Genomic DNA, 11,228 nt, shown 5'->3' on the forward strand with positions numbered 1-11,228 from the left:
CTGTTTTTCAACTTTGTATAAATAGAATTTAAAGTATGTACTCCCTCCAGATATTTTTTTTTTGACATTCATCATCGTTGCTCGCAGCAGTTTTGTTTATTTTTATTGCAAAATACTATTCCATTATATGACTGTATGTTAAAGGTGATTTTAATAGGTGTAAATATTTGTTTTAAATCATCTTACTGACTGTATTTTTAAATGGAAGTTATATCTGATTTGAATGTTAGTGGTAAAAATATCTCAAATGACTTATGCAAGTGTTTTGTAGTATATTTATTGCAAAAAGAAAAGGGTGGCATCGTGCTTAAGTGAAGGTATGGGAGAAATCACTGCAGCTAAAGAACTGTTTCCTGTGCTTTTTCTTGTCCTTTGTTGTAGCCATTTGCCCTTTGGTTGCCTAGAATTCTGCAGAATGTATGGTCTCAACTCCATTTTTTAATAACGCATACACAATGCATGTTAATACCGGGTCATCTGGGAAAAGAAGAAAACATTACATTTTAACTATAGTATTTTGCTTTAGGGAAAGTAACATCATTTCTGTTAATTTTCATTTTTAACTTTCATTCATTAGTTGTTATGTTTCAACATAACACTCTGTTAAAGAGTGATAATCTTCCAAGCCTTAAACGTTATAAACTGAAGAATTTCAGTCACATAAGACTGAAATTGCATTTAAAATGTGTCTCACTTTACATGATAATATTATTTAACTGAAAAATTAGTGCTATAATAATTTGTTATTAAGTATTACAAGTGATCAATCTATAGGTTGTAGTATTGTTGGAAAAGTCACTTGTCAGTTGTATCATATAGCTTATTTATTGCTATTTTGATTATAGACTCTTTTATCTCTGCTTATTTGGTCAGGAATCAGTTAAAATAGATATCAATAATTTATTTTATTAGAATAACATAAAGCCAACTCAGCCTTTTTTTTTTTTGAAGGTAGTAATTTTTTTGTTTTTGAAGGCAGGTCAGTATCTAATTAAAAAAATATTTTATTTATTATTGTATTTTAAAAATTTCTTTATTTTATTTTAGTTTTTATTTGAGGGGAGGGGGTAATTAGGTTTATTAATTTTTTTAGAGGAGGTACTGGGGATTGAACCCAGGGCTTTGTGCATGCTAAGCATGCACTCTACCACTTGAGCTATACCCTCCCCCTAATATCTGTAATTTTTGATAGCTCTTTTAAATATGTAGTTTGGAACTTCATTAAAACAGTTAATGGGGTCATTGAAGAGAGTATAATTAAGGTATTGGTTTATAGGTGGTTACAATTGCTTTGATTGATCAAAAATTTTAAAATTAGAAATAAACAAAAATGCTCTTCCATTGCTGTTAAATTTCTCCTTCAGTTTTTATATAAATGCAGGGTTATGCTGCCCTCTGTCTGTTGCTAGCCCACCAAAAATTGAAGTGGAATTTCGACTCTGAAAGTTTCTACCTTGAAAGTGGCTTTTAAATATTTGAGTTGCCACCTAGCAAATAGATGACTTGGAAGTTGGCAAATTATAATATGAATCTCTGTAGAGATTTCCTGAATTTGAAAGCTTTGACAAAATGCACTTGAAGACCTTTTTAAAATTGATAATTGCTGATTTTAAATGAATTTGGAGAATACCTGAGTATAGGTTAAAATGATACACTGATAATCTTATTAAAAATGTTCTGGTTGGATAAATCAAATGGGTAAAAACAAATGGAGTTAACTTCCTTTAGGGGGAACATCTGGGAACTAAGAGCTGGAAATACTGACCTGTGCTAGAAGCAAGGGCCCCGAGCAGCCTAGGAACCCCTGTGACCCTCCTCACCTAGCCAAGCAGATGCAGGGTGAGGAAGAACTGATAGCACAAGGCTCTGACTTCTTAGTGGGGTATGTGGAGTCTAATAATTGGGTACAGCTGTTTGATTCCGAGCAGCGTTTCTCCCAGTTGTAACGTGTAACCAGATCACCCAGGGATCTTGTTCATCACTCCTTGCCTAGTCTGTCTGTTAGGTCTGGATGGGGCCTGGGAATCTGCATTTCTAACAAGCCCTAGGATAATGCCATGGCTGCTCTGCGTGACAACGTTTAGAGAAAACAATATTACATACACCCTTTCTCCCCAGCATGCATGATAGTGTTGAGTCTTTTTTTAATCTAATAGTGGTAATGGCTTTCCACTGAAATATCTTTGCTTTTAGTCCCAACTGATATGTGACTAATGCTTATGTATATATAGAACCAGTGTCTTCAGTCTGCAGTGTGAACTGTGATCAGCCCACTGGGCCACGCAAGGATTACTTCTGGCCTTACCTTGGTGCTTTGAGTTGCTGAGATAGGAGTTTCAGATTTAGATATACAGAGTGAAATGTCAGAATTCCTTTGTGATGAAGTGAAAGGAGGAAAGAAAGGAAACTAGTACGTCTTGATTGTGATGTGCCAGACGCTCTGCCCAGTGCTTGTTTTATTTTCTCGTCAGTTATTCTTATTTTTCTGCCTCAAGTCAGAAAACAGAGCCTCTGGAGTTAGAGCCACTAGGATTTTCTGTTTTAGCACATTGCCCAACTCAGTAAGTCTCCTTTGCTAATTCCTCTTTATCTTCCTAACCTCTTAAAGGGTTAGAACTCCAGGACTAGCTACGGCCCTCACGCAGTATCATCCCATTTGCAGTCTTTAAATGCCATTTATTTGCTGTCACCTCCCAAATTTATATTTCCAGACCGCATGCCACCTGACCCTCAGCCCATATATATATCCAGTATCCTTTGACATCCTCACTGGACAGTTCACACTTCTAACTTAACATGTCCCAAACGCAGTTCTCTCCTCGGTCTCACAAGTGTGGTCTTCCTGTAGTCTTCCCAATCTCAGTAAGTGGCACCTTCGTTCCAGCTGATAGTCGATCAGGAAAAAAACCTCAGAGCCACCCCAGATTCCTGTCTTTCACACACATGTAGATCCAGTCCTGGAACAAAATGTGTTATTTCTCTTTATAGCTGGGTTTTGTGTGTGTGTTTGTGCTTAGTAACCTAAAAATTTGATCCCTTTAGTTTTTGACATTCACTTGGCAACTTTATTTCATTTAAAAGCGTAGTTTAGCTGATTTAGATTTTCAGGCAGTAATGATTATCCTTTGAATAAGTTATCCATGAAATAAATTATGACCAAACCTACTTTAATAAAGACAGCATTTCAGCCACAGTGGTGAGCTCTGCCAAATGATTTTCTCTGAACATTGAATTTTCAATCCTTTACATTTTTTCAGTTGGTAGACTCCTATCACGATGCTAGAATCATTAAAAAAAACTAACAGAGTTTTTTTAAGTTTTAAATCAATTGATTTAAAGCTATAAAACATTCTCTATTTCATTTGGACCCCTTGATTTTATACTAATTTAGGGTCCGTCTTCTGTGAATGTTTCAGAAGTATTTTAAATATTATGTTGAATTTCTCCTTTCTCTTCTAAAACACAAAACCAAGTAAAAAATTAATTTCTTTTCAAATCAATCTATAGCTGTACTTGATTTAGTGTTACTCAGTGTAATATGTAGCTGATAAGCCCTGAGCTGTATCCTCAGCAGTTCATTGCGTTTTTCTGGAGGCTTGTGTGCACACGCGTGGGAAACTCAGAGGACAAGGCCTGGTGCCCTGCGTTCAGTAGCAGAGGCACAGACGAGGTGTGAACCCAGGGGGAAAGCAGTTCTGAGGGCTGGTGTGGGGAAGAAGGACGTATCCTGGACCCCAGGCTTTGGGAAAGAGTTGGAATTTGAACTTGAGATATTTTGGGTGGAGAAAAATAGCATTGTACAAAAATGTGAAATAAATGATGTGTTGGGGGATAGAGTTTTCTTTGGAAAAGCATAAACTTTGTAATAGAGAATTACTAAAAAAGTTGAACTATATTAAGATTATAGTCTGCTATGTTTATCTAAAAAATGGTTTAATTTTTTTTTTAATTTATCAAGGCAAGCCACTTTTTACCGGAGCCCATGTCAGCAGCATTATTTCTAGTTTCTTTGGACATGCCTATTTCTTTGGAATATCCAAATATTCATGAGGCTGTTGTGGCCTATTTGGAACAGCTGAATTCTGAAAACTACAGTATCTATAAACGAACTGCAGAGGCTGTTTATTCAATTGAATGTACCTGTAACTTCCTGTCTGATGTTGGAAAGGAGGTAAAAAGTTTTGCTAGTATCTTTTTAAAATCCTTTTCATAAGCTATTTAGAAAATTTAACCTATAGATTTCAAATGAATAGATATTTAACCATTGAAATCCTAGATGTGGGATACATTATTACTGAATGGCCCAATTATCAGATTAAATTAAGGGTATGATTTATACAAAAGTAAAATGAAGACTTGAATGAATGGTATATATTCAGGAGACCAGTGGGTTTTTTTGTTTTTTTTTTCTATTTCTTTAAAAACTCTTTTAGGGCGGCAGGTAATGAGGTTTATTTATTTATTTTTAATGGAAGGCCTGGGGATTGAACCCAGGATCTCATGCATGCTAGGCATGCACTCTACCGCTGACCTATACCCTCCACTGATACCAGTGGTTTTTGAAAAAATAGCAGGTATTATCAGTATCTCTGATAGTGAGTTCCTTTTTGAAGTGGCTTACTGTATGTGAGCAGAGTGACAACTGGCCTGAACAGAAGTGTAAGAGCCATTTTAGTGCTTGTTTGTAGACACATTTCCCTTGGTGTTTTATAGACCCTTATTAACTCACACAAAGAGCCTGACTTTTTATTAAATAAAGTAATGAACTAGACTTTAAGGTAGTAGGATGACTTTCAGTACAGTGTTATAGCAACAATTATGTATTTATTACTTGCTCCTTTTAGGATATTATTTAATATGTTATCAATGAAAAGTTTAATGAGTCTTAAAATAGACATTGACTACAATAGTTGTTTACTGTCTGAAAATATGAAAATGGGTCCCTGAAGATCTTGAAATTTTGGGGCAAAATTCTTATTCCTCTTGGCCCCTACAGTGGAGTTTATCTGAACCTCATATTTTTAATTTTCGTTTACTTACCCACTATTGTTTATTTTTGTTTTCTCTTTGCTACATCTTGATGCCACTGGCTTCTTGTTTCATCCGTGGTAAAATTTTGAATTGTCTCTTAGTTTAACTATTTCTGTGACATTCTGCATGATCTGTTAATCACACATGTATTGGCCATCCTCTGTGTTCCTAGAACTGGTCAGGATGTTAGAAGAGGGGGTTGATCTTAAAATACATGGACCCTGCCTTGAGCCCCAGTTAGAGGGATAAGACTACAACCAAGCAGTCTAAGAACCGTGCCACTCAGAAGTAAATAGTAGGAGGTCTCGTGGCATTTAGCCAGGCATTTCCCCCACATTTTCCTTGTAGGCTGACATTTTTAGTTTACTTGTTGAGAAAGTGGACTTAAGCAAATGTGAACAATCTCAGGGTCTCTGAATGATCTAATTTCTTGAAGCTGCTGTGTTAGCTGTTGAGGTTTTATTATAAATGACATTGACATTTACTGTTCCATTCTGCATCTTTTTTAGGGAGAGAAGAATCTCTTGGAATTAGTGGAGTTGGCAGACCAAGCCTTACGTAGCTTTTCCTATCATCAGCATTTCCCCCTAATAAAGGAAATCATTTGCATTTGTTCAAAGATGTAATATTTTCTTTCTTAATATTATTATATTACAAGATTTGTGTGTGTGTGAGTGTAAACTAAGAGCAATGAAAATGAAACTAGTCTTAAATCTTGTTATTTTTAAATTTAAATTGCTATTATATGTATCTGACCTTTAAACTGTATATTTATAGCTGCATTAGAACAGTTAACTGTTTTGTTCAAAAGTAAACTTTAAAAATGTCATGCCTAAAATCAACATGAATTATCCTTGGAGTTTTGTATTTTTGGTGTCTTTCCAACCAGGTATTCAGGCACATTTGTTTATTATTTATCTTTGATGTTTTAATTAATAACTTGAATTGAGGGGTTTTTTAATATAAATTTTTATATATACATTCACTTACACAGTATTTATATACATTTATTTATATGTATATTTATATGTATTCAGTCACCTCACACAGTTACCATTTTTTGTTTTTTTGTGGTGAGAACATTGAAGATCTGCTCTCTTAACACATTATCAAGTGTACAATACCATGTTACTAACCATAGTCACCACGCAGTATGTTAGATCTCCAGAATTTATTCATCCTGCACAACTGAAACTTTGTACCCTTTCACCAGTATCTCTGCATTTCCTCTATGCCTCAACCCCTGGCAACCTCCATTCTACTGTTTGATTTTTTAGATTCCACATGCTTCTATAAGTTTGAGTTTTTAGATTCCACATGTAAGTCAGATCATGCATTATTTGTCTTTCTTTGCCTGGTTTATGTTACCATGTCCTCCAGTTTCATCCATGTTGTCACAAGTGATAAGATTTCCTTCTTTTTCTAAGGCTGAATAATATCCCATTGTACATACACACCACATCTTTTTTTATCCATTCATCAATCAACTGACACTGTTTCCATGTAGTGGCTATTATTCTGAATAGTTCTGGAATGAACATAGTGTACAGATATCTGTCGGAAATACTGATTTCATTTCTTTTGGATGTATACCCAAAAATAGGGTTGCTGGATTATATGGTATTCCTATTTTTAATATTTTGAGGAACCTCCATATTGTTTTCCATAATGGCTGTACCATTTTACATTCTAAATATAGGTCTTTGAAGACATTATAGTTATCTGTACTCCTCAAGAGAAAATATTCTCTGCCTTGAAATAAGTAAGGGCTTGGGTAAATACTAATACTGGGTTAGTTAACTAAGATCCCAGAAAAGAAAGCCCTTTCTGTGCTTTTCAATTTCTTGTTTAGTAACTTAGTTGCTTAGCTGTCTTGGGTGTTCTACCTTCACCAGCTGGAAGTCCGCACAGGCCAGTCCATTACTGCAAGGAGAAAGCCAGAAGGTGTTTCTGCGTATGTTGTCTCACCCATTGCTACAAGTGAAAGTTAAAACTTACCACTGCTGCCTGGAAATTATTAAGGTAGGTTTTTAGTTTTTGATTTTTGGGGGAGCACTAACAGTGTATTCTCTTATAAAAGTCCAAAATTAAATTACTTGACCTTTTGAATAAGGTATAAGAATTATTACCATAGACATAGATGGTAATTAATCTTAGTCAACTCTAAGCAACTTGTACTATTAAATTGCCCTAACTTAGTAAGTCTAGCAACCGAATTGCTTTATTACAAGTTTTATTAAGAATTACATTTATGTTGTGTTATTTAATGCCAGAAAACTTGACTTCTCCAAGGTATTCAAAAGTGATTTCTATGCTAAGGAAAAGTTTTAGGTTGCGATGGCTTAAATTTTCCTTAGTAATATTTTTCTTTTTTTTCTTTTGAAACAAATATTTTCTATGTTTTTAAATTTTAAAATATTTCATCATAGAATAGTACATAGAGTATTAACTATTTCAATACTGAAAAAATACTACATAGGACATTATTGAAAAATATGTATGTTTCTATGTACTCTTGAAAATGTCCTTATATTTAAAATTCTTATAAGTACTATCTAGATACAACAAATGTTTACATTTTGCCATTTTTACTTATGATCCTTTTTTATCCAGGGAAATAAAAATACTAGTTATAGCTGAAGCATTTTTCCTTTCTCTTCCCCCTTTTTTCTGCCACCAGGGTAACCATGCTTATAAAGTTGGTGTTTATTCTTCCCATCCATGCTTTATATATGCATGTCTTTATAAATCATACATATTACTGTTTTTGTCTGTTTAAGAAAGTCTATACTTTCATATATTCATTATATATTATATATTCATTAAGGATCAGCTTTATTTCATTCTATGGATGAATAAATGGAAGCTCAGAGAGTTGTTTTTAAAGATTTTTAAGGAAATAAGTGACGTCTTTTTTTAAACCTTTGGGCTGAGGCTTAACTTCTTTCAGAAGCTTGAAATATAAAGTTGTTTATGGAGTGAAGTTAAAGTTTAAAAAGAAAAAGTATGAATATGTGTGTGTCTGTGTATGTGTGTGTTTGTCTATGTATGTGTGTAACTTTCTGATCTCTGGGTAGTTGGTAGTGGTTAGGAAGGAGTGATTTGCAGGATGAAAAAGTAAGTCATTATTGACTGTACTGTTATCTTCTACTTAAACTAAATTCTGTTAATATTTCAGATAGTCTTTTTTTCCCCTCTCATCTTAAGCATTTTCTAACAAAATACTGTTTTTTCATTCAAATTGAGGAGTGAGTTTGTGATAATTAGTCGAAGAGATGGTACAGTCATTATTTATATGCAGGTGCATCACTGTTTTGATAATAAAAAAATCCCACATACATGTTGTCCTCCCCCTCACCCAGAAATTTAAGTCTGTTTTGATTTGAATTTTGTTTCTCTTTGTCAAACCTCAGTAAGCAAAGTGAGAATACCTTGGGATAAGTTTATCATGTTGCTTTTTTCCTTTGTGTCTGCCATTATGAACAATTTTAAAAGATTACGGTTGTCTCAGCAATTTGGTTATTTAATTTATCAAGACTATGCTTGTTGGCTGAAAGAAATGTAATAGAGATGTCATGCAGACTCAGAAACTGTTAGTCAAGAGAACCTTTTTTATCCTCTACTAGTTAAAAGAAAAGTTTCAGCAAAGTAAATATTAAAATTGGATTTGAATTATAAACAGAAGAAGGAGGATTCCTCTGGAAAAATCAATGTCACTAATTTTTAAAAACTTTCTGTATTATTCTGCAGGAATGTCTAGGTGTCCACAATGTCAGTCAACCTGTGTCTTCACTTTGTAATGGAATTCATTTTCTACTTCACCCAAAAGTTCTGTACGAAATCTGTGCATTTGGCATGCAAGAGCCCAAAAATGAGGTATGGCAAGTTGAAGTACAAAAGACTACACTAATTCTTTAGATACTCAGCTGCGTCAAGGTGATGCTGCAGGGTAACAAGGTAGTCTGAGGAGAAACTAAGAAGAAACTTGTCTTTGGTACATGGGTTCAGTTAAGCTGTTATTTAACTGAAAAAGAGATGTTAAAATGAGACTCAAAATACAAGACATACTTGTTCTCAGAGAATTCAGGTCAAACTTTTTACTTAAGTTTTTCATATATGATGTAGAGAATGATGCTGTGGTTATAGCAAGCAGTGTATTTCATTAAGGAATATATTTATTCAATGGAAAAATATACCTTAAAGGTTAAAAAAGAAGATTATTCGGGGGAAAGACTGGAATATGAGGGGATGCTGTGGCAATAGGAATATCTGAAGGAAGAGATGTCAATTACAGCACCTTCCAGATTTTGCAGAATGTCACCGGTAGGTGAGGTGATGTCGTGGGTCACCTCATCTTGCTGGATTGTTTCGCCTGTGTTGTTGAGCAGGTGAACGCTGCTGCCAAGGCCGTCCTGACGTACCTGCTGCAGGGACGACTGATGATGACAGCGCTGACCTGGAACAAGTTTATTGAGGCCCTCTGTCCTGTCATCCCAGTCCTGCAGGTACTCTGCAGACCCGTTTTCCACGCCGTTTATCTTTGGTGGGTGTGACTGGTTATGTGCAGGCCAGCAGCGGCGCTGCGTGTTGTGGGAGAACGAGGAGAGGCTGCGAGGGCGCTGTGGGCGAGGGAGCAGGAGGTGGGTGGCTGTCTGGTTTCTGACAGAAGGTTAAACCGGGCCAGCCGACTTGTCTGTGCGCCCTGTGTGTCTAGGGGGGAGGTTAAGAAGTGAGGTGGAGGCACTTAGCCTTGACTGTGAAGACAGAACGCAGCCTTATATATAGAAAGGCTTTTAGGCAAAGCTAACTGCTTTTTAAGCACATTACATAATGGAACTTGCTTCATGAATTCTGTCCGTGCGCGTGTGGATCAGAGCGATACTTTGATCAATGAGCTCTTAGAAACGAAGCTTTTTCAGCAGTCCTCTGGGCTTAGGTAAAGGAGTGAGGGACGTTCAGGACCCTGCCTCCCTCGGGGGAGAAGGTGGAGATGGGAGCACATCACAGGAGTAGTCGTCCCGTAGGAAAGAGCCCGGGCCTTGGCCCTGGACGCTGGCTCAGCTCAGTTCCCTGCAGACCAGCTGGCCGCATGCCACCTCCGGCCGGCGAGGGTGGGGGCAGCCTGAAGGGCAGGGAGGGGCCTCATCTAGGGGAAGTGCCGCTCCTGGAGTTTTGGGAAGTGGAAGAACCAGAAAGTGCCGAGACGGCTGGCGTGTTTTCCTGACCTTCTCCAGGATTATTGTTTAAATGCAGCTGTATGTAGACTTCTTACCTCATGGATGTTGCTTTGAGAAGTCATTACTCAACTGAATTGAAAGAAATTTATGAGTTGCCTTATAGGCCAAGCACATTTCTTACTTCCAAGGTAAAAAATTAAGTAATGGGTATACAATCAAACAATGATCTCTCTTTTTATGAAATCTGTTAGGGCTATGCGGACACAGAAGACCCTTTGGGTAACTGCATTCTCCTCCTAAGCAAAGCGAGTTCTGAGGCAGGCGAAGGGATTCTCCCCTGCACCACCCGGTTGAAGTCCATATTGCGACTCCTGCTGGTGAGAAAGCCGTCGTAAGTACAGCAGTCTTCAGTGGGAAAGATGACTGCAAACATTCTAGAAAAGGATGGAATTATGTCAAACAGTGTAGAACCAAAGGAGGTGGAGGAAAGTTACTCTCTGTCATTAGACAGAGAGAGGGCACTAGTGCATGAAACTAACTCGACGCTTAGTCTGGATGCTTTCCTGAGATGCTCCATCCGTCTTCCAGCCTGGCCATCAGATCAGCCCATGTTACAGCTGCTCACAGTGCTGCCTCGGGCGGGCTGGAAAGCCAGGAGATAAACAGATTGCAGGGCATTCCTGTTGTCTTCTCGCTTTAGAAATTGTTGGCCTCCTGGAGTGAAACTTTTCTAAACGTTTGTTCTGAAAATTAAGTTATTCATAAAAATGTCGTGGACCAGTTGCCCCATACACCAGAGTATGTTTGTGATTTAATCTTGTTTAGCTTGTCCTCTTTTTTCGGGAAACTGAAGAAGTGTCCTTTCCTCCACCATTAGTGTAAATGTCATTTTAACTAAAAGAAAAGAAGGAGAGATACAGTGTCTTCCTTCTCTCTGTCAGTGCAACATGTATCTTCTCTGTTACTTTCTTTAGGTAACAGTGGTTAGATTTTCCCTAAGGAGAGAAAAAAAGCTTAGGG

General features: G+C 36.8%; 1 protein-coding gene across 5 annotated transcripts in view; it reads left to right on the forward strand.

The window, feature by feature from the left end:
- The window catches only part of RTTN (rotatin), a 113,019-nt gene that overhangs the window by 24,097 nt on the left and 77,694 nt on the right, over window positions 1-11,228 (forward strand). For all 5 annotated transcript variants that reach the window (XM_072952117.1, XM_072952119.1, XM_072952118.1 and 2 more), the window contains 6 exons: window positions 3,959-4,171; window positions 5,541-5,653; window positions 6,927-7,053; window positions 8,782-8,907; window positions 9,420-9,536; window positions 10,460-10,599. In XM_072952117.1, coding sequence (XP_072808218.1) covers window positions 3,959-4,171; window positions 5,541-5,653; window positions 6,927-7,053; window positions 8,782-8,907; window positions 9,420-9,536; window positions 10,460-10,599 — 836 coding nt within the window. The remainder of the gene's footprint in view (window positions 1-3,958; window positions 4,172-5,540; window positions 5,654-6,926; window positions 7,054-8,781; window positions 8,908-9,419; window positions 9,537-10,459; window positions 10,600-11,228) is intronic.

Source organism: Vicugna pacos, chromosome 30, assembly GCF_048564905.1.
Source record: "Vicugna pacos chromosome 30, VicPac4, whole genome shotgun sequence".
NCBI classification, from domain to species: domain Eukaryota; kingdom Metazoa; phylum Chordata; class Mammalia; order Artiodactyla; family Camelidae; genus Vicugna; species Vicugna pacos.